Here is a 23,621-nt window from a genome sequence, read left to right as displayed (position 1 = left end):
CTTTTACCTTTTCTTTTCTTTTTTTTATAAAATTTTTATTATTCTATATTAAATTTATTTTTTATTGAGTTATCATACTTTCATATATATATATATATATATATATATATTATAGATTTAACAGATTAACTTAATTTTTATTTTTTTAATTAATTATTTTTAATTTAATCATTAAATTTCAAATTAATTAAGAATTAAATTTCGTAATTTATTATGTTTACTTTCTATTGTGTTATTTCATCCTTATAGATAAGAATAGTTCTTAATGGATTAATTCGAGTTGATCCTGGTTATTTTTTGTGTCATTTTTTTAATTAATTAATTTTTCTTTTAATTTCATCATTTAATACTGTGTCGGTTAAGAATGAAGCTTTATAATATTTTTTTTATTTATTTTCTATAAGAATATTTGATTTTACGATCAAGGTCATGAGTTTTGGAATTTGAACCCCGGTTAAATTGACTTGTTTTTTTGTTTTCTTTCTAAGAGGGTGTCTCAGTCTTATAACTAAGAGCACAAGTCCTCTAATGATGTCCCTGTCTCATGACCAAGATCACAAGTTTGATGGGTTAATTCAATTGACTAAGTTATTTTTTTTTCTTGATTGATTTTTTTTTAATTTTATTATTTAATGTCGTGTTTGAGTGAAAATTATCTTTAATGATTTATTTTAGTTTGCTTCTTATTAGGTTATCACGACTTCGTAACCCAATAATATTATTTAGTAGGTTAATTCTAGTTGACTTGACTAATTTTTTGTGTCAATTTTTTATTAGAAATTTTATAATTTTCATCATTTAACATTGGTCAAAACAATAATTAGAAATTAAGTTTTATAATTTATTTTGATTTGCTCTGTATATTTTATCTTAGTCTTGTAACCAAAGTCGTGGATTTAACAGGTTAACCTTCGTTAAATTAAATTATTTTTTAATTTTTTTTATAAGATTATATCGGTTTGATGACTTAAATCATAAGTTTGACGGGTTGATTTAAGTTATTTTTATGTTTTTTTAATCACATCCTTCAATATTGAACTGATTGGGAATTAAGATTTGTAATGTATTTTTATTTTTTTCCATATAGTTATTTTATTTTTATAACCTGAGTCACGAGTTTGACAAGTTAACTATGTTTACTTTTTAATTATTTTTTTCAATCTCATTGTTCAACATTGGATTGATTAGAAATCGAGCATTATAATTTATTTTTTATAAGGTTATCATAGTTTTATTATCAATTTTAAAAATATTTTTGCTCTGAATTCAATAATTGTAGCAAGGAGTACAAGTGGTATTTTAAAGGAAATGATTTTTTATACTAAAGATACAAAATCAACACTAATTCTCTCACCAATCGTATGTTTTTTATTACAATACATACATGTTTTCCCAACACTAAACACAATCTTTTATATATATATATATATATATATAAATAGAATTAAACCTTATTTTCCTCAACTTCATCCGATTGATGAGGAAAAGAAATTTGAGGACTCGTAAGATTTGCATACATTCAGTATAATATTGTCATGGACAAACCATAACCTTTCATGCTAGATGTTGTGAAATCAATAACAAAATAACTAGCAAGTAACCGTAAATTTAGCATGATTCTGTTATGTCCATGATCACAAGGGCGTTTCAACATCAGAGTAGTTCAGCTATTGTTAAGATATGTCTAAGTAATTTGAAGCGATTCTACCATCTAGGTCGTTGTAGTATAGTGGTGAGTATTCCCGCCTGTCACGCGGGTGACCCGGGTTCGATCCCCGGCAACGGCGAATTTTTATTTTTGAAAGAAGTTATTCTATTCGATTTATTATTTTTGTTTCAAAAAATTATCTAAGCTAGCATGTGAGAGGGAACTTTAAATTTTCACTCCCGCCATTAAAATCCTCTATTCCTCCCGCTCTCGCATCAATCAATCAGTACCGTACAGTCTTTCTACTAAGCAAATTCGCATTTGATTTCTTATTCTTTAGAATGGCGAAATCTAAACTAAAGGAAGAAGGAGAAGATCGAGAGGAGGCGGAGAAAACAGGCGGTCTTGAATTAGTTTCAATCGGATCTCTCTATAGCGGTGGCGCCTGGGACAAGAAGTACTGGAGCTCTACGAGGGTTCGTTCTTTGGTTTTCTTTTTCAATTTTTTTATTTTAATCTAGTTAAATCCACCAACGCTTTAATACCTTCTCGAAATCTTTTGATCTTTGTTTTAAATTCCAATTTGTATAGTGAACTTTTAATGGTTATTTCAATTAGATTATGCAAATATTTGATTATTCTTCTAATGGTTCTAAATTTGGAGATAGATCCGATTCCACTAGTATGGATTTAAGCTGCTTAGTAGTTGATTCCATTTCATTTTCTGTAGTTTACAACAGACTTCGGCAATCCGTGTTGATTTGTCAGTCTAGGGCTTGGAAAATGCTGTTTAGGGTTTGAGGTTTTATTCATCTTTTGATTGGGTGGTTAGATTTGAAGAATTTGCTGCTAGTAGATAAATTAAGGCTTCAAATGGTGCTTTTAATTTTGAGGATCAAGACTAGGATGAAGGAAGTATCTAAACTAAGTACGCATGTAATGCATTTGAAACATAATATACCGCTTCACTTTCGAAGTTTTCATAAAATTACTTGTTTTGATGCATGTTGGGTGTGTGTTTGTGAAGCATAGGGCTGTTCTGCTTGTTTTGTGGGGATTAGCGAAAGCATTCCAATGTGTTTTCAGAAATAACAAAGTGAAGGCTCTTAGAAATTTGTAGAAAACTATAGACTGTGGTCCGTATCATATTATGTCATGTATTTTGTCAACTAAATTCTGTTATTTTGAAGGGTAAAGATCGGTATCCTTATCCTGTTGGATACCAAGCTCGTCGAGCTTACAATGGGGGAGCTTATAAGATGGAAATTCATGAAGGACCTAAAGGGCCTTTATTTGCGGTTTGTACCTAGCCCTTTTGGTTTTTATCATTCTTTGCTAGTTTTACGCAAAGGTAGAAAGATAAGAATGACAAATACTGTACTGCTGCAGATCACTTCCACTGATGGATATTCATGTTCCGGTCAAACTCCTGACATTGTGTGGCAGAAATTTCAGAAGAATTGTTGCCCTCACACAAAGATTTGGCATGGAAAAAGATTTTCATGCATGATAGATGGCATAGAGGTAATTCTTGGTTCCTTCCTAAAATCAGTTCAATCTTGAAATCACATTTATTGCAAATATTTAGTGTCGTTCACACCTTTATCATATTCAGACATTCATCTTGCAGAAACTGGAATGAGCTTTGCTCACATCTAATTAAGCCTCTAACCTTTGTAGCTAAGATGCATTGATGTTCACATTAGTTACATTTGACTGGTATTAGACTTTACAGAAGTCCAACATATATAACCTCAGTTTGCAGTCAGCTGGCCACATTTGTAATTTTTTTGAGGTTTCATCTCAGTGGCCCTTGTTGTTCTATTGCTTGCAACTTATGAAAGTAATGGCTCTTCCAGATTACTTCGTTAATATAACTACAAATTGTTTATACCTTCTAACTAGAAATTGTTTATACCTTCTGATTGTTTCCTTTGTATTAATCTTCAAGCTGAATGGTGTTCAATTGATTAGTGTCCTGACAAGCAGGGGACTGACTTCCTCTATTTCCTCTATTATCAATTGCAAAACTAGGGCAAGATTATGAAAAGGAACCTCATTTTGTGCTAAACAATTCTTCTCTTATGCTTGAGCAATGCAGTTTTTTGGGTTCAAAAATCCATTTATCCAGAGGTTACTACGAGAACTGGTGACAAATATAAATGGGATTGCAGAACAGAGCCCACTATCCCCCAGCTTCTCCAATGGGTCCTCTGGAACAGAGCTAAATAACCGATGCACAGATGCATGCACACATCCCAATCTACCACCCTACTTGGCAAGATCTCAGGTTAAGGTAAAGAGAAGTAAGAGCCAAAAAATTACAAATCCTGAGTCATTAAGTACTGCTAGCTTTAAAAGATCCCGAGCTGAAGATGTAATGTGTATTGCCGAGCCATCTGATTCAGCTTCCAAAACTCATAAGCAATGGAGGTCTACTTTAAGTTTTAACCAAGAACAGGAGTCTTGTAAACTTCCAGGAACATTGTCAACTGCAGTTTGCTTAAAACCTGTAGCTGGAGGAGAAACTGATCACTCATCAGCCAAGGATGATTTTCCCTTGAAGTCAGTTGACTGCTCCGATCATCTTACAGAAAGCATGCTTGCTTGGTCTAGAAGTTCTAAATCCACCACTGGAGTCGTCAACTTGTCTGTGGAAGATAAAATTGTTAGTGCCTTTTCACTCGTTGCTTCCGAACTTTTTTGCCTCTTGACACTACTGAATTGATAGACATTTACATAACCTGTGAGTTTTTGTTTACGTCCTGCTACCTTTGTACGGTATCTTAGGTTCTTACATTAATGAAGTGACCCAGTTACATTTTTTTGTACCCCTACTCAGAAAACTCTTCATTTCTCCCAATTATCGGAAATATTCATGTTTCTTTAGTCAAATTGGCCTAGTATGAGAAACATTCTTTTATGTAACAGCTTGATAGGTCACTGGATACTAAAGTGGAAGGGTCAAATTTTACAATGTCAGTGGAAGGCCAGGCTGAAGATGCAACAGCTCCAAAAGATCAGCCATGTGTACACAATGTTGATCTTTGTGCACCTGATACCTTAGATTTTGAGCAAGGTATTCCTTAACTTATTCATGCTTTTTTCCGAGTTGGTGAAATTGGAGTGCCTAAGCGCTCTCCTGTTCAACTTTTGGTGATGTATCATCTTCTCCAAATATCCATTTTCTGTCTTGACACTAGTTTGATGCAGATAATATTACAAATTCTGCTCAAGCTACCCATGATATAAGTGCTTGCAGTGTCAAAGAAGAGTTACTGGTGAATGAGGCCATCACTTGCGAAGGACTTATAACTGAATCACACCCAGAAGAAGTAATAGGCACACCCAACTCAAATGGGAATTCTGAAAGAAGTGATTTTGATTCAGCAGGTCAAGACATAGCCAAGTCAATGATGACGGTTCTGCTTCCTCAAGCAATACCTCTGCTCAAAAACAAGTCAAGAAAAAAAAATAAGACCATTGGTTATTCAGAGATATTGCCTAATACACCAAAACCTCATGAAAATAATGATGAAAATCTCCAATTCGTGGAGACTCAATCTCCTGGTGTATATGGTTCAGTTCTCCCGGGTTCTGAGCATGCGAAGTCTGTTGTTCTTGACAGTTTTCATGGTGACCAGTGTGGGGTTCATGTAACAAACCAGCCAATATCACCCTCCAATACTGCTGAGGCTGATCAACCTTGTTTCGATACAGATGCATGTCCTCCCTGCAGAGTGGATCAGTTTGTTAATATAGATGGGACGGAGTCATCAGTTTGTCAGTTTGACATTGATGGGATTAAAGACATCTTTTGTCACAATCAAGTGCAAAGCAAAGTGCAATTGGCTTTGGATAGAAGGCATCAGGATGATTATCTATACCCTTATGAATCTGTTGCTGGCATCAAGTCTGCCAATGAAAATGTTTTGTATGAAGAAAATCAGGATATTTGCAAAAAAATGGATGAAAACTCAATTGGTACCAAATTCCTTTCCGGGGAAAAAGACCTCAACCGTGGAACAGATTTCAATGATGGTAATCTCTGTCATCATTTCTAGTCAATTCTGTATCAGTTTCACTTGTTGATAACATGTCCAAAACCAAACTTACAATGGTGAACTGAACTGCAGTCTAGCCCATGAGACAAGGCGCATATTCCCTACTGGCCTTCAAATGAAAATACATGCCCTTTCCATGTAGTTTCTGTGTCTTCATGAACTGCTTATCTTGGAATCGCATGTTACCAATTTGAGCAGGAACTTTGTATATGTAAATCAATGCATGTGCAGAAAACCTTGTTCAAAGCTGTATATGGACCAGCTAAATTCTGAAATTCTTGTGCAATTTCATTATTTCAGATCCTTTGATGTTAAATTTCAACTAAACCACAGATTGGTTGTTTTCTTGCAGTGGTTGCTAAAAATAATATGAGCCAAAGAGGTTTAGGCGCTTCTTTGCAAATGTTAAGGAATGACATCAGTGTCAAGGCTGAGACTCCTGAATCAGGCAATTTGTCTACTCCTCAAGTGACAAAAAACGTATATACCAGAAAAAAAGTCTCAAAAGCATCATCTTCAACCAGAAAATGTAATGCTTCATTCTCGGAAAGTATTATATGTAGAAATTTGAGAGATGATTCTATCCCAGAAACTACAAGAACTTCACTCAACTCAGAGATGTTCCAGATGAGTTCTTCTGTGGACAAACCACATAAAAATGCTATTTTTGGTTCTGAACCCATGGTTGGAGACAAGCTCAACGGTATGCAGATAGACGAAACTACTAGTAATCCCAACCGTTTATCAGAGAGCAAGTTGCCTTCTGTATCACAAACTCAAACATTTTCCGGTGCTTCCATGGGCAAAGATGCTTCAAATCTTTTTGCTGCAACAGTTTCAAAAATAGAAAAACCGCATGCTTATTCTGAAGGCAGGCTGGTTGTGATCCAGAATACCTCCGATACAAATGGACCACCAGTATTGTCTGCGGAGCTAGGAACAACATTCTCTTGCTATAACACATCCAGTGTCAAGGAAGCTCAGACTAACTCAGACCTAAAACTACATACGAACTTGAAGCACAACAATGAACTAGAGGGTATCTTTGAGCTTGTGGGGTGCTATCTTCACCCCATGCCTGTTTTGTCACTGTTGGTGGTTACAAAAGGAGATGAAGTCAATGTTTGTGCTCTGTGTGGTCATTTGGTAGATAAAAACAGAACCCTGTTTCTGTACAAGCTAGCAATTGAAGAAACAAGGACAGGGAACCCTTCTTTTGTTGGCCACACGTCAGTAGCGTTTCCATTTTCAACAGATATCTTTGGTAGAGAGGTAAGAAATAATAGATGCATTGTTAATAATTAACTGAATTCTTTGGCTGTTGTGCTTGCAACTTATTGTCATAATTTTGACTCTGTTGTTACTCTTCACTAGACTGCACTTGAACGATCTGGCCTGCAACTAACCCCTGATGGGCAGAATCTTGTTTTACTTGGCAGCATGAAAACACCTTATTGCAGGTTGATTACTCCTGTGGGTTTATATTATAGAAAAGATTATATGTGATAAAAGTAAGGTTTGGGCACTAATATCCCATATATTTCATCAGGGAAGGAAGAACAGATTGTTTGTGCTCAACTTGTTCATTAAACTGCTCTGAGCAAAGTACAGTGAAAATTGTGCAAGTAAAAACTGGGTATGTTTCAGTCCTGGTAAAATTGAGTACAGTTGACAGCATGCAGTGTATATTGGCCTGTGAACCCAACCATCTAATTGCTGCTGGAGAGAGTGGGAGACTACATCTCTGGACCATGAATTCAGCATGGAGGTAAGTTTTTCTGAGATAGTGTCCATTTCGTTTGACTTCAGTTCCTCAAACTATTTACATGGTTTGATATCTTTGTTGAGTCTGAAATGTTTAATTTAGGCTAATTTTCTCAATGCTGCCAACTGGTTTCCTTCACAAACAATGCATTTGCTCTCTGGCGTATACTCCTATATAAATTGATCATATTTGTACTAATCTGCAATACCAGTGTTTACCAATCAAATTGTGTTGGAAATGACTGCTTTTGCTTCTCACCCAATCCTCCCAACTAGGTGCTTCTTGATCTTTTGAGGTCATTATTATGCCATAATTGTCCGTGCCTGATTCAATAGTCAATCAGAGGAAAAGTCAGTTACCCTAAATGCTTGTCCTCTATATTTATTCCAGTAATATTTGGTTCAGAGCTTTACCAATATATACCATCCTTAATGGGTTCAAGCTTTTGAGTTTTCTCCTTGGCAAGGTGGTCATATTTTTCAAAGGAAGTGGTTCAGGAATTTTGGATAAATTGATGTTAATTGTTCATCTTTTTATTGAGATTAGCTGCTGTTCAAAAGTTCAAACTTAATGAAGGCATGCTATTTTTTATTAGTCCCTAGAATGCTATTTTGGTCGCTTGATTCATGGGAGATAGCTTTGATTTTGCTTGTTTGAGTTGGCAGCTTCTGATCAGGCTATCTATCTATTCCTTGTATACAGTTTTCATTTTTTTTTTTCAAAATTTGCAGTGCACCAACAGAAGAATTTATCATTTCAGCTAACCAGTGCACCAACAGAAGAATTTACCATTTCAGCTAACGATTGCATATCCCCTTGCATAGTTGAATTGAAGAGGGTTCCGAACTGTGCTTCTCTAGTTGTTGGGAATAACGGCTTCGGGGAATTTACTGTATGGTATGCTGCTGACAAGATATCTCCTTTGATTCAACGTTGTTTGATATGGCAACAATGTGTGTAATTATCAGTACTTATTGGTCAGCATTGTGAAAGCCTTTAAATATTGAAATTTCTCCCAACTTTATATTTGATTACTCATTATATATCTCTGCCGTGACTTTTGTTGTCTGCCTTGGATTTTTTTATCTAAAGCTACAATCCGCTTGTATTTGCACAAGGTTTCTAAATTATGTTCCTCTTCCTTTAACAACATCCCCCCAAAATAAAGCTGAGAGGAAAAGACATCAGTTTCATGATTGTTCTGAATTCCATCTGTATCTGATTGCAAGTAATTTCTTCCAGGGATGTCTCAAGGCGCATGTTCATGGCAAGGGTCTCTTCTCCAAGTGCTTCAGCATGTCAATTCCTTCCAATCAGTTCGTTTACTTGGCAAAGAGTAGTCCATGGTTTCCATTATTCTACTGTGGAGGAGCAAATCAATGGAATCATAGATGCAAAAAAATTGTGGTTTTCAGAGAACAGCGAGTATTATTCCTTGCTGCCATTGGATGGAGAAGATATTGCCATCTGGCTTCTTGTCTCAGCCATTCCTGAGTTGGATACTCAAGAAGACTGTATATCACGTGATTGCGGTATAAATCCAGTTGGGTGGTGGAGGCTAGCTCTACTGGTGAAAAATATGTTGATACTCGGAAAAGCATTGGATCCAAGGTGCCCGCAATTTTGTTTTTAAGTTTGAAATTATATTCCTCTTCTTCAAACCTTGCTAGGTGTTTGCTGTGTTTTCCCTTTTCGGAAGACTACAAAAATGCAGTTCGTTTAAAGCACTTGAAGATCATATATAAGACTCTATGAGGAATGTTTGCTCCATTGTCTCTTTACCATTAGTGATCATGTTTCCATTTTAAGTTGATGGTTTGATATATGAAGATATTTTTGCAGTTAAATGCTTGTGTGGACATCATTATATGCAAGCATTTTAGTTACTCCTGGCTCTATGTCCTGAAGTTTTTTCTATTATCTGAGACATTGAGTCAGCTGTTTAAAAGTTTTTCTATTATCTGAGACATTGAGTCAGCTGTTTAAAAGTTCACAAGTATGACCGGGAAGTACTGTGCAGGGCTGCTGCCATTGGTTCGTCATCTGGCAATGGAATCATTGGCACATTTGATGGACTCGTTTATTTGTGGGAATTTACAACAGGGACTAGACTTGGCACTCTGCACCATTTTGAAGGTATACTTCAGTTTGAGTAATCCAGGCTTGTATTTTATGCTATTCCATGGCATCAAATTGATCGGGGAATTATCGGCCTAACCTTGTGCATGCATTCCTTCTGCATGATCTTACAGTATCAGTTCTTGACCTTTCCAAATCTCATTTAATGTTAGAAAATCATTTTCAATACCAAATTCGCATCCTTTTAACATCAAGTATATGAACTTTAGTTTCGGTTGTGAAATCTAGCAAGAGTCTAGTGAACTTGAAACCTTTTTGTATTAGTGCTTTGATAAACTTTGATGGCTGCTTTTATTTTTCTGTTGTTGTTTGATCAATTCTCCCTCACCAGGTGAAAGTGTTTCCTGTATTGCTACTGACAATTCGAAGCCAGGAGTCATTTCAGTAGCAGGGGACAAAGGCCAATTACTGGTTTATCGACGGTCTTGCAAATGAATGAGATAGGGTAACATGTTATATTTTCTTCTATTTTCTGCCACAGTTCGTCGAGTGGCCTCGGTAGAGAATTGAGCTTAACAACTGATTCTCTTCGAGTTATGATCTGAATCAGTACAAGGTTGACTTTCCATTGCTCACAAATATAAAGATTTGAGATTCCCTTGTTGCGCTTTTGCTGGATAACCAATGGAGTTATGCCATCCTATATTCCTATTCAAGTAAATAAAAGCGCGTAAGTATATGAATTTACAAATTACGACGAAAGCAATTTTCATAATAATTAGTATTTCGTGGCCAACATCTTTCATTTTTTGCTAAACCTTTCTTGCCAGCAGCTTGCTTTTCCAGGTAAGTTCCGTATGGTACAGTTACTCTTGTTTGTTAGTTAATCAGTCTGGTGTATTTTTAACCTTCAGAGATTGAAGATTAGAGGGTGATAAGGCCCTTCTATTGTATTGTGGAGGTTCAAATTACCGTCTGCTTTCACGATTTCACCATTTAAAATCCTGGTGACTGCTCGATATCTGGCATGACCACCAAAAGACTCTGCATTTACTAGCATGGTTGGTATCCAGAAATCTTCAGAAAGTATGATCGACCCGAGAAACCAAAAATAAATAAGCATCACTAACAGAGCAGCATAAAACATTATCGACCAACCAGGCCACAGCTATCTTTAGCCGCATCGATGTAAGTTTCGAATTCATAAAATTTGCCTCAGGCCATTGTTAGGATAGCCCAAAACCCGTTTGTGCAAGTGTCTATTTTAAAGCTTGAACTTTGAAGCATGATCACGTGTACTTTATTTTAAAATTGGAGACGACAGCACCTCATATCTTTGTGACTTTTGAAGCCCCGGTGCATGTCGAGATTCGAAATCATTGGATCAGTCTGTCCCATGTTATGTGTTTCGCATTCGTTTATTCAATAATAAACAACTAAAAAACCATTGAATAGAAGAAACGCGCATTGGAGCAATCATGGTCTTGGAAACCTCAGAGAATGCATGCTATGCAATGTCAAAGTAAATGGTGACACAGCCATCTCTTTCTTTTCTTGTCAGTTTCTCAAAAGAAACTTCTGCCATCTATGATCTTTTTTTTTTATATATGTTTTGTTTGTAGAAAAAAATATTTTTTTAATGTTATTAGATTGAATTAATATTAAAAATAAATTTTAAAAAATAAAAGAAATATTATTTTAATATATTTTTAAATAAAAAATATTTTAAAAAACAATTAAATTAATCAATTCTGCTGGTAACTTTATCCTACTAAAAGTTAAATTAAACTCTTTTGTCCTCCAAGAGTCCAAGGAATCCAACAATATAAGATCCATGACAGCTGACAAAAATGCCAGCCAAGTGGGGTTCGCTCCCAATCCATGACCATGTTCATTAGATCCAGGCGTGCCCAACTTTAAAAAAAACCAGGTCATTATCTAATCCCCTTCTATTTTTCCCACTTAACGAGACAATAAAGTTAAATTGTCGGAGTTTCAATTCAAATATTTTTCTGCGAAAAATGTTATCCTCTCAGATTGAAAATGCAAGAAGAGGAAACCAGTTGTTGGCCCACCACAAATTTTCGAACTAAACTCAGGCATTCCCTAACGAATTTCAATTTCAAATCTGATGCGGCTGTTTGGCATTGGAGTTAGGGTGCCGTTTGTTTAAAAGGTTATGCTTGTATTTTGTTTAAATTAGAGATGAAACCTGTCTGGTTAAAAACTAAATATTATTTATGTTCATGGATGTTATAGTATTTTTGCTTGCTTTTTATGCTAATTATACTATTCAATATAGCATATTATACTCTTCTAGTTGAATCAGTTTTGATAAGACTGGTTCGGTTCAAAGCTCAACATAAATTGAACCGGGTTTGAATCAGTATAATAAAAATAAAAATATATTTTTTATTTTTTAATTGTATTTTATTAGAAAAATTAATGTTTAACATTTTTCAATGGCACTGCATAAATTAGACAAAAATCAAGTGATGATGTAATATTTACAGAATTTGATCGCAATTTTAATTTTATTCCTAATTATATTTTACCTGATGTTTTTGCGCGTTTAAAAAGCTAAAAAAATATAGTCCTTGTCGGATGTATTTCATACATAATAAAATTGTAGATAATTTAATTGAACAATAAAAAATATTTTATATAAATTATTATTTATTTTATGATGTAATAATAATAGTTAAATTTATAATATTGAAATTAAAAACCATCAATATTAATATATATTTTTTAAAATTATTTTATAATTTTAATTTCAAAAGCATCATTAACCAAATATATTAAATTATTTTTTATTCAACCTCAGTTTTAATTATAGTTTTAACTAAATATATATAGATACCAAATCAGTAAAAAACACTTTATAAAATAATTTTTTCAAACCACAACCACAATAACTACTACAATTCCAAACATACTTTTAAATTATCCATGTAAATCTTTTAGATATATATTTAATTTTTTAAAAAATTAAATTAATATATAAAAATTATTTTAACATGTTAATATAAAAATTAAAAAAACATTATTTTAATATATTTTTAAATAAAAAATATTTTTAAAAATATCACACACTATAATACCAAATACATAACAATATAGTATAGAAAAACCAGAAAAGTTTATATTCACCTAAGCACTAGGAATGCTCTCAATCTTCAGCACCGTTTGTTTTTATATTTAAATGCATTTTAAACATGCATTTAACTTTTTTCCCCGATAATTTTAATATATTAAAATAAAAATTTTAAATAAATAATTTTAATATATTTTCAAATTAAAAACATCCATCCGACAAAACAATACCAGATTTAGAACTAGAAATAAACAATATAATGATCTCAACGACGGCTACAACCGTGATAAAGGTACCAGATTTAGAACTAGAAAGGCAAATAATTTTGTGTTAAATCCTCTACTTTGCTGTCCCGTTGGGTTGCTTCAAAGATTTTTCCTCTGAAGAGTTGAGTTCATCCCAAGCTTCAATCCAAGTGACCATGGCATCAGCTAGTTTAATGAAATAGGGATCAACCTTGCCAAGTTTCTCCTTGACCTGCTTGGCGAGTTCAATGTAGCATTGTTGAACAGTGACGCATTCCTTGGGAAGAACTGCGGCCTGGAAGAATGGTATCAGGTCTTCCTGCCAGTAGATCCCACTGTACTCCTTCTTGAGATTAACGAATGGGTTGCTTGCTTTGCTGTGCCAGATGTAGGGCAAGCCAGTCTTAACTCCCCATCCCATGTGGTCGCATATGACCTACAAGTTCAGCAATACAGTACAAGTGAGTTCAGAACGGGGACAATGCCGTTACCTGGTTCACACTCGCAGCTCAGAATAAAATAAGACAATCTCGTATGCTTCTAAATGTACGCACTGTAGCTTTTTATTTAAACATTAAGAAAATATTTTTCTATCCATAAGATATATATGACTGGGGGGGAGTGTACTCATTCTCAGAGCACAGACAGAAGCCTCTGATCTAATTGACTTCTTTCATGGCTATGTATCCAAATGCACAGAAGAATGATTTAAGTCTCAATTAAAACGTAAACAGAAGAGATCCCGAAATGGAGTTTAGGATTTAATTGACAGCTAGCTCTTTTACTTGATTCTTAATCAAACATATCATTTCCTATCTGATAGTACTTTTGTGAAGAGTAAGAGTTTGGAGTAAATTGTGATCAAGAATAATACGCTGCTAACAACAAATCATGAAAAGAGAAGTAAGTTTCATAGAAATTGCACCTTCATGCACCAGCCAGCCCACATGTCATCATATCGTCCAATTGGCTGACCATCTCCCATGAGTCCAAAATACATAGCAGGTCCAATCAATTCACGATTGAATGCTAGATTCATACCACACATCGGGAAAAGGGTTCCCTTAGGTACTGTCAGAACAGCATCAACATATCTGAAATGTAAAAGGAAATGTATAACTAAGTTCAAATCCCTCACATTGTTAATCACATGACAGGAAGCATGTAATCATATTAAATTCCAGTTGAGATCTAATCAAATACCGCTTATTTCTCTCCAGAGGTTTCACAAGCTGGGTGGGAGCATCATAATCCGGGATATTAAGCCAGAGGCCATGAGAAACAGCAGTGGTAGCACCTTCTCGAAGACTGAAAGGATATCCACGAACAAAGTCTGCACCTTCTCTGTACGGATCATAAAGAGTGTTAAAGAAATATGGAGTGGATGGGCTCAGAAGGTTTTTGATATGCTGCTCGAGTGCATTAATCTGTTCGCCTGATGGGTTTTTGGCAACCTGCATATTGACGTCGACAATAAGTAAAACATGAAAATATTTCCCAAGAATGATTAGGTGAATCAAAATCACACTTTATTTCCTTCATGCAACAATTTATTCATTTTTTTTTCCTTTACAATTACGTTAGTATTCATTCATTTTTCTTGACGGCTAGCTACCAGAACATAGATTAAACATGTCATCATCCGCATTGTGCGTTCTTGGCAAGAAAAATATTAAGTTGTGTAGGCATCGTAGCGGGTCAAGGGCTTGAAAAGACAAAACCACTGGCTTTCTGAGATGCCATTTTGCTACCAGGCCCTCTAACTTGCATGGAGACAATATCCAAGCTTTTATTTAGGATGTAGGAAACAGGGCATGTCTGCAGAGGACCTTGTGACCAGAACTTGCATCATGCAGTCAATACTCTAATTTTAGGCTTCAGCTGCGGCCTGAAGTTGAAGGAATCGTTACCAAGCTTTCATATCTTGTAGCATGAAACCAAAGTCTAACCTTTCTATGTGAAAGAAAGGATATATACTCCGTACTCGATGAAGATTTAACTCATTGTTGAAGATTTATGCTAACAGTTAGCATTTTATGCTTTTAGCCAACGAAGCAAGAACAAATATCAATTCGGCAAATGCAGCAGTTGGAAGCAATAAAAAATCATATAACGGACCTGGTGAACATTCAACCAAACACAAATAACACCAACCAGAAAAGAAAAAAAATAACCCACCATAAAGCTCGCATCAAGACCCAGACTTTCAAACATGAAGTACAAGACTCCCACCGACACCCTAAAGTTCCATCAACACCCTTGTATCTCTTCTCCAGATATAGCTCATAAAACCCCAGAATCTCATATAAATGAGGATCCAAAAATTCCAAATCTACCATAATATTTTAGCTTTACGCCCTTGCAATATTAAAAAAAAAAAGATCAAAAAAGGAATAAAAAAGTAGTATTTCATTATTCAAGACACCTCAATAACAAAAACAGAAACAAAAAATATAGAACCTTATAGAATCACCTGACCAAAATTAAGTCAAGTCAAGCAAAAACCAAAACTAGATCTAAAACCCTTCACTGAGCAGAGAATTCAGAAAAATGATACTCATACATCACATAAAAATATTTATATAAAAAAAGTAGAAAACTTACAAAGCAATCATCATCAATGGTGTAGATATACTTCTTCTTGGAGACCATGTAACCAAAGCAGCGACAAGCAGAGTCCTTGAATGAAATGCAAGAAGCCTTAGGACCCAGAATCCTATTAATATCATTCCTGTTGTAGAGCTCATAGTCAAAACCGTCAGGGACCTTGATGGTCTTTGATGGATCACCATCTTGGACTATAATCAAGTGATATTGCTCAAAAAAAGGCCTCCACATCTCCAAGAAATCAAGGTTTCGAATAGTGGGTATCACTATATCTAGTTCATCTTTCAAAAGGGGTGTGGGTTTGATTGCAGATCCTGCCATTGTGTGCACAAACTACAGAGAGAGAGCAAGGGCAGGATGCAGGAGACTAGTTAGCAATGTCGGTGGACCACAACAAGGAAAGCTGTGTTTTGTCTAAGATTGTCCCTGGTTTTTATAGAGAAGAGTTCTCAAGGGAGAAAAACAGAGCGGTGTTTTTGTAGGAATTCTTTACATTTAGGTCCCTGGTTTAGTGGTTTCAGTTACGTGTTTTTTTTTTTTTTTTATTGGAGAAATTTCAGGTTATTTTGACTTGAAGGTAATTAAATGGAAATTTACGGCTTTGAGTGATAATTAATGAGATTGGTTTAGGTGAATCGACGGTCCGTTCGTTCATTTGGGAGTGAGTAAATTAAAAACCTTCACGGAAGAGGAAAATGAAAACTCGTTTAAATACGAGCAGTTACCTTCTATAAATGATTCGTGGAGATAATATCTTATATATTGGAATTATATTGAATTAATGTTTTTACATTGTATAACAAAACCTTACTCTGGGTTACTCTTTGATTTCCTATTGAACAATAAAAAACAAAATGCTAACTTCTATTAAATATTTTTTCCAGTAAATGGATGGGTTCTACTGATGAATTCTGTCAATGCAGATCGAATCCTTTTAAACAGGAAAAACAATCTTCAGATGATTCATGTTGTCGAAAAACCAAGAAAATGCCGTGAAAACAAAGTTTCGAAAATCTTACTAAGACAGATGCATCTAGCACAGTGAATTCTTAAATCACTCATTTGACAAGATACATTAGTTTTTATCACTGGAGTTGACCTGTCAGATAGAAGAATGTTTTATAACTAATTTAACTACCTTTAGCGATGGATAGATAAAACATGAAGGGAGAGATTCTTTCTTAGAACGTGGATGATGCGCTGCTTACAGCCAAGATTTGGTCCTTTATATATAAATAGTTGCTGTGTAGTTTTCATGTTCAGCCCCTGCAACAAACACATGATTCTCTACAACCTCTCTGTCTTATTGCACTGTCCTCCCATATGATTCACGCCCCCCTCGCAATTCAATTCCCCATCTTTTGCATGAATCTCTCTTCTTCGTCTTCTTCCTCCTCCTCCTCCTCCACCTCTTCTTCCTTTCAAAAAAAGAGTGGTTAGACAGTGTAGGATAATGGACTCTGAAATCTATGGAGCAGCTACATTCTCACATCGGTCTACATTCCTTGAGGCTCGTACAAGAGCTAGCGGGGCAGGAGGGAGTCTTCTCACAGAAATAGTGCAATAACCACGAGGGATATATATTATCGTAGCATTTTGTTGACTTTCTCGCGTTTAGCTTGAAGATAAAATATTTTCCGGTAAGTTTATTGAAAGCCATGTTTTAAAGAGAGGAATTTATTTTTCCACTATAGAAAACTCAAATATTAAACATCTTGATTTGAACTGTTCATTATGCTATATGAATTGGTTTTATTGCGCTATATGAATCCATGTATAGACCCTGTTAAGGTCCGCTGCACTACTGTCATTAATTATTATAACCTTCTAGGACCATTGCAACCGTAATAAGATTGACATCCATGCTTTTGCCACCACTTTGTTAAAAAATCAATTTAATATTCGCTTCTCTCACCATCATTATCATAATCAACCATCATTATCTTAGGATACAATTTATATTACTTTTTAACTCACCCTCTCAAATGAAATTCCTTATAACTTAAAACTTATACATGTTCATATTATATTATGTTTAATTTTTATCAAATAAATAGTGATAGTGAGATTCAAACTCGTGATCGTTTGGTCATCAAGGCTCTAATACATTGTCAAAGAATCATTTCACCTAAAAGTTTAAGTTGTTAGGTGAGATTCTAAAATATGATTTATATTATTCTCTAACAATTATCGTCAAGTAACATAAAGGGCTAAATGCATGATTAAGTCATTGAAATTGTTCCGGGTAGACAAAGAGATCGCGGGGAAAATTGAGAAAGAGACAGAGAATAAGAGGACCACCATTTTTCCGGTCAAGTGTGAAGGAATTCATACTTCATCTGATTGATATAAACTCTATAAATTCATTAGAAGTTCTTAAAAACTACACTATTGAAGAAAACAGGGGATCGGAGCCATGCCTAAAAATAAAAATCAAAAAGTGATTTGATGATTTGTTGTTTAAAAGTGGATTAATATAGATTTCGAGGTTGAAGATGTGTTAATGAAGTTTATCTAGATGATTGAGAGGTGTTTCTGTTTGAAAATGATAAAAACTGGAGTTTTGAGGCAAAAAATTCTGACAACTCGTGACTCTTTAATGGTCAAATTTTAGCTGTTAAAGAAGATCATACTGTTTTTTTTTTTTTAAATTTTGGAGGGGCTGTGCACTTGGCCCATTCACTTGAGGGCCAACTAATGTAGGCCCAAATTAGAAGCGAGGCCCGCCCCACTTTTTTTTTTTATCTCCTAAAAGTAACCTTTTTATTTTTTTGGCTTCTTTTTTTTTTAATTTCTTCTCATTTTTAATATGATTTGATTATTTATTTAATCAATATTTGATGTAAATAAAATGACATATACTTTCACTTATTTCCTTTAAACAAATCCTTATATCATATTGAATATTGATTTAACAATATTTAATTGTTTTGGAATTTCTTTTTTCTTTTAATTTCATATAAATTTGATATAAGTTAAATTCATTTTAATTTAACTCAACCTTGATGTTATAAAAATAATTATACCAGATACTTTTAATTTATCATGATACACAAAAATAGGGATCTTTTTTAATCCCCCTTCCTTGATATAAAATTTTATATTAATTTTTCATTTTTTCTTCATATTTTAAAGATTTTAATTTAATTATAGGAACCCTATCAAATAATATTTTAAAAAATAAAAAAATAACAATAATAAAAATAAAAACTAAAGTTAATATAAAAATTAAATTAAAGTAAATTATAAGAGATAAAATAAAATAAAATATTTAAAATAAAACTATAAAAATAAAAAAAAATTGAGAACCAAATTTGTTATAATTAATAAATAATATGATATTCTTAAAATTTTTATAATTTTTGAAAATTGTTTTTTATCCAAAATAAAAAAAATATTTTATTAAAAATTTAAATAAAAAATATTGTTTGTTGATGAACTCTTCCAATAATAAGTAAACATGAAAGATTTTAGAAAGTAATTTTTAAGAAATCATTTCGCTAAACAAAAATTCCTTAAACCGGTTCACTGCATAATGCTTGATTACTTGTTGCGGAGACTTGGTTGCTCACCAAGATCCAAGACTTGGATCACGCTAAACCTAATATAAAATAAATAAAAAGCCCAAATTTATTACCGGAGTCGAACCTCAGGGCCCAAGGGGGTCGTGTCCTAAAATTCAGATCCACCTTTTGTCAAAATAATAATAACTTAAGCATAAGCGCTGGAGAGGAGGGGGAGGAGGAGGAGGAGAGCAAGTGCTGGAATTTTGATAGAAACAACATGGCAGCACAGCAGCAAGTGCAAAAGAACACGCTATACGTAGGAGGATTAGCTGAGGAAGTAAACGAAGCAATACTCCACGCTACTTTCATCCCTTTTGGTGACATTAAGGATGTCAAAACCCCCTTAGATCAAGCCACACAGAAACACCGCTCTTTTGGCTTCGTTACTTTCCTCGAAAGAGAGGACGCCGCCTCCGCCATGGACAATATGGATGGCGCTGAGCTCTATGGTCGTGTCCTCACCGTTAATTACGCCTTGCCTGAGAAGATTAAGGGTGGTGAACAAGGTTGGGCTGCCCAGCCAAGTAAGTATTTCTCCTTTATTTTTGTTTTAAACCCTAATTCTTGAATTTGTGATGAACCATGGTTCTAAGAGAAATTCCCATGCCTTTTCCTTGGGGTTTAGGGTTCTGGGGGCTGTTGGAAATTTTGTATTTTTAAGTGGATACAAGTGTAGGTGCACTTTAGGTTTGTGAACGAAAAGTAATGTGCTCTATACAAGTAAAGGGGTGCAATGCGCGGTGATTTTGATTGAGTTAGCCTCAATATGATCTGTATTATTGGTGATAATGATGGGCTAATTCTTGATTCCTGATTCCAAATGTTAATTGCATGTTCTAGCTTGCTACTTTATGTTGCTGGTTGGTGTTATTGTCCAGTTTCAGTTCTTGCTTTTCAATTTGAGGTAGAGAAGGAAAAATGTTGCCGCAACAACCAAAGAAGGATAGAGGAGTTTAGGACTCTTCAAAATAGCTATAATAGCAGTGGAAAGAATATCTCTTTGATGTGAAAATAATGACCGTGCTGTTGCTTTCCTTTGGGATGAATACTTGCAATTTATGGGTGATCTACACCTGTAGGGCTACCTAGCTGAATTGTAACTTGGGATTGGGATTAGTCATTCTCATAATGATATTTTACTGTTCTAAATGTCTTTCCGGGTACTATAAAGTTCCCAGTTGGATCTTATGTTTGTGGGATTGACTTGGTTCTTGAATTATTCAGTCTGGGCTGATGCGGACACATGGTTCGAAAGGCAGCAGCAAGAGGAGGAAATGCAGCGTATGCAGGCAGAGAACAGGGCTGCAATGGAAGCTGCAGAAGAGTTGCACAGAAAGAAGATGGCAGAGGAGCGAGAAGGGGAGAAGGAAGATGAAGGGCAGGTCAAGGATGATCCAATGGCAAGGGCTGAAGCGGAGGTTTTGAAACAGAACATATCTTAGCCAACAAAATGTGTGTTTGTGAAACAAATTATCTACAATGGCATGAAATGGTTTTCGTGCTCCCTCCCTCCGATACGTTTATGCAACTTACCACAACACTCTTGCAAGAGCTTGTGTGGTGCAAGGGATACTAGTATTCTCATAGTTGAGTATTTGCCTCTCGTGCCACTGCGTTAATTATTCTGTTTTCTCATTAGTAATAATACCATGATGATCTGATTTAAAGTTGACTCGGCGTGGAAAAAATAAAAATAAAAAATCGGATACCATACTCGGGCGGGCAACAACGCTAAATTCGAATCCAAAGACGACAAATAAGTCAAATCATTCACAAATTTTTGTTCTGAAATGTGTTCCGTTGTGTGCTAAACCGTCGATTTTAGGAACAGGTGATAGGCTGGTTTGTAAGTTGGAAAGCTGGGCATCTTAGATCCATGCTATCATTTCTCTCAGTTTAAAGTAAGGGCATTTCTCAACTGTCAAGTGGGCAAGTTGATTCGCATTATAACTCCGATGCCATTAGCCAAGACAGTGTGGCAGTAACTCGTGCTTAGAGTTAGAAGCCAAGTTCACAGGCCTTGTAATTTGGTGATGAAAAAGAGACTTGAATCTTAACCGTAGGCTTAGAACAAGGATCAATGGGAGTCATAACAATTTTTTGCGGAAGTTTGACCACGGAAAGTTTTGTAGAAACAAAAGGGAAACCCTGAAGTTAGGAGTTATGGCCACACACTACACAAGCACAAATGAAACCAGGCTGCAAAGAAAATTTAGACTACTAGATATCCATTAGAAAAATTCTACAATTTGACCTCTGCTTTGGCATGGTAGTCTTCTGCTCTCTTGAAAACATATAGTTGGCATAATGAAACACCAATCTGGTTTGCTCGATTTATACAGTTCCCCCCATGAGCCGTATCAAAAGGTATTCCAATTTTGCAAGATTACGCAAGAGATCTCTTGTACTTTAGCATTGCATCGCAGAGCTTAACAGCATCTAGATTATCTCTAACATTATGTACTCTTACAATGTTTGCACCTCCCAAAACCCCAGCAGTGACTGAAGCTACTGTTGCAGGATCTCTCTCGCTTGCAGTGGGACGAGTGCAAGTTTCACCTAAAAATTTCTTTCTAGAAGATCCTAACAAGACAGGAGAATGAGACATAGCCAAGCTTTTCCTTGCAATCTCTGCTCTAATGGATGGCAGCCCCACGAGAAGTTCCAAATTATGTTCGGTTTTCTTTGAAAATCCAAGCCCGGGATCAATAATAATCCTCCAGACAGGTATACCAGATAATTCTGCATCTTTAACCCGTGAATACAACTCAGAGGCAACCTGCTTACAAACATCATCATACTGCAGGTTCTCGCTACTCTGCATCGTAGCTGGGTCTCCTCTCATGTGCATGGCAACATACGGAACCTCAAGGCCAGCAACAACCTTAGTCATGTTAGGGTCTAACTGTCCACCAGACACATCATTTACTATATGAGCCCCCTTGCTGACTGCTTCTGAAGCAACTTCTGAGTAAAAAGTATCGACAGATATGAGCTTTCTGTTCATCTCAGGCATCTTTAGAATGGCTTCTAAGACAGGGATTAGTCTATCTAATTCCTCCTGAGCGGATATCCTCGAAGCCATTGGTCTTGTTGATTGCGCACCCAAATCAATCATATCTGCTCCTTCTGAAATCATCAAGCGGACTCGAGAAACCGCAGCCTCCACAGACTGAAACTTTCCTCCATCACTAAAACTATCTGGGGTCAAATTAAGTATACCCATCACAGAAGTTTTCAGGGACCAATCCCACAAATCATTTCCAATGGGCAGGACTCTTTTCATCCCATCCTTTCCAATTATACAGTCGCCACCCAGTTTCTCCCATGATTCAAAGAGACCACCAGAATGTATTGACAAAGAATGCCAGCATGCAACTGTATCATTTTCTACATCTGCTCCCAGTAAATCCATCAACGGGGCCATTACAAATGGTCTCTCCCAAATTCTCTCATGAGGAACAGTAAGTATATCAGAACTAACCCTGAACTTTCCGTAAAACAATATATCCAAATCAATCGGTCTTGGTCCATACCTTATCCCCGCAGCACGACCCATATCCTTTTCGATTTTCTTAAGCACTCCCAACAACTCATGTGGCCAAAGTTTCGTAACACCTCTAACCGCAGAGTTAAGGAACTGAGGCTGATCAGTGACATAGGCAGGCGCTGTCTCATATAAACAGGCATGTCTAGTGATGTTTATTCCAGATTTCTTCATCAGTCGCAAGGCTTCATTAAAATTATGAAGTCTGTTGCCCACGTTGCTTCCTAAAGCAATCACTACTTCCTGCTCTTGTGAATGAATTTCCACAAATGTTTCTGGGGATGAACTGAAAAAGCGAAAGGAAGATCCTGCAAATAAAACACAGCCTTAATGACTTATTTACTAATTGCTACATTGACTCACTTCTATTACCAACTCCTATTCTTAGTTACCTAGAACTGTTTCACACAAAAGTGTAGTAGTAAAACACATACCGCGTTGATTAGATAACATTAAGATGAGCAATTTTCCGGAAAGATATCAAATTGACCAGATTCAGCGCATGAATTTAAATGCCAGAGTATCTAATCACTTTGGCGTCTGATGATCTATCTATCTCACAATAAAAAAAAGTGTCTAATTAACATGATAAAAGAAACACATCTTACCTCTGAAGTGGTTCAAGGCACCACCTAGCCCACGTTTGGTGGGCAGCAGTTGCTTGAAAAGGATCATATCAGCAATGAATAACGGTGCTGGTCTCTCAAAATAAGAAGAAGAAGAAGAAGAAAAGGTTAACGTCAGAGTTTCTGCCCCTTCTTGAATCCGTGGAGTTATAAAGCATCCATTAACAACGTAATCAAACGAAACCCAAAAGAGAAGAAGAAAGAAAAAGAACAAGCACCCACCGGAGTGTTGGAAGTGTTAAATATAGGAAACCAAGAGAGAAGCAAGCATTCAAATCTCGTTGTTTTATGTTGTTTCCCTGGCGCGCTGGTTCGTTTTTACAGGATGAGGGTGCAGATCTTCTTTATTCCTAATTAGAATTAAAGCAAAAAAAATA

General features: G+C 35.5%; 4 protein-coding genes and 1 non-coding gene across 8 annotated transcripts; 3 read left to right on the top strand and 2 right to left on the bottom strand.

Moving 5' to 3' along the window:
- The first annotated feature begins 1,715 nt into the window (after nt 1-1,715).
- On the top strand, nt 1,716-1,787 carry TRNAD-GUC (transfer RNA aspartic acid (anticodon GUC)). Its single transcript has one exon. It is a non-coding gene; the product is annotated as a tRNA-Asp (tRNA).
- Nucleotides 1,766-10,349, top strand: LOC105121790 (DNA binding protein). 2 transcript variants are annotated; one of them, XM_011020596.1, is made up of 14 exons: nt 1,766-2,124; nt 2,839-2,946; nt 3,038-3,172; nt 3,750-4,316; nt 4,580-4,727; nt 4,862-5,689; nt 6,065-6,489; nt 6,520-6,984; nt 7,087-7,172; nt 7,262-7,480; nt 8,246-8,374; nt 8,720-9,088; nt 9,498-9,613; nt 9,948-10,349. In XM_011020596.1, exons 1-14 carry the CDS (start codon nt 1,990-1,992, stop codon nt 10,049-10,051), a joined length of 3,834 nt encoding a protein of 1,277 aa, XP_011018898.1. In that variant the 5' UTR covers nt 1,766-1,989; the 3' UTR covers nt 10,052-10,349. The 2 variants fall into 2 exon arrangements, with proteins under 2 accessions (XP_011018898.1, XP_011018889.1); XM_011020587.1 differs by having other exon boundaries at nt 6,065-6,984.
- A 2,473-nt stretch (nt 10,350-12,822) lies between these two features.
- On the bottom strand, nt 12,823-15,957 carry LOC105121785 (UDP-arabinopyranose mutase 3). The gene is made up of 4 exons (XM_011020575.1): nt 15,503-15,957; nt 14,102-14,352; nt 13,824-13,992; nt 12,823-13,334 (listed from the first exon to the last, which is right to left on the bottom strand). Exons 1-4 carry the CDS (start codon nt 15,824-15,826, stop codon nt 12,993-12,995), a joined length of 1,086 nt encoding a protein of 361 aa, XP_011018877.1. The 5' UTR covers nt 15,827-15,957; the 3' UTR covers nt 12,823-12,992.
- A 3,250-nt stretch (nt 15,958-19,207) lies between these two features.
- Nucleotides 19,208-20,693, top strand: ATE1 (ATPase E1). Its single transcript, XM_011020565.1, has 2 exons — nt 19,208-19,595; nt 20,296-20,693. The coding sequence occupies exons 1-2, from the start codon at nt 19,289-19,291 to the stop codon at nt 20,511-20,513; spliced, it is 525 nt and encodes a 174-aa protein (XP_011018867.1). The 5' UTR covers nt 19,208-19,288; the 3' UTR covers nt 20,514-20,693.
- Nucleotides 20,694-21,260: 567 nt separating this feature from the next.
- Nucleotides 21,261-23,618, bottom strand: LOC105121755 (folic acid synthesis protein fol1). 3 transcript variants are annotated; one of them, XM_011020546.1, is made up of 3 exons: nt 23,467-23,618; nt 23,227-23,376; nt 21,261-22,926 (listed from the first exon to the last, which is right to left on the bottom strand). In XM_011020546.1, exons 2-3 carry the CDS (start codon nt 23,291-23,293, stop codon nt 21,458-21,460), a joined length of 1,536 nt encoding a protein of 511 aa, XP_011018848.1. In that variant the 5' UTR covers nt 23,294-23,376; nt 23,467-23,618; the 3' UTR covers nt 21,261-21,457. The 3 variants fall into 3 exon arrangements, with proteins under 3 accessions (XP_011018848.1, XP_011018856.1, XP_011018840.1); XM_011020554.1 differs by having other exon boundaries at nt 23,227-23,313; XM_011020538.1 differs by having other exon boundaries at nt 23,227-23,618.
- Between the last annotated feature and the right edge of the window lie 3 nt (nt 23,619-23,621).

This window comes from Populus euphratica, unplaced genomic scaffold (genome assembly GCF_000495115.2).
Source record: "Populus euphratica unplaced genomic scaffold, PopEup_1.0 scaffold1.1, whole genome shotgun sequence".
NCBI lineage: Eukaryota > Viridiplantae > Streptophyta > Magnoliopsida > Malpighiales > Salicaceae > Populus > Populus euphratica.
This window is presented reverse-complemented; position numbering and strand designations above follow the sequence as displayed.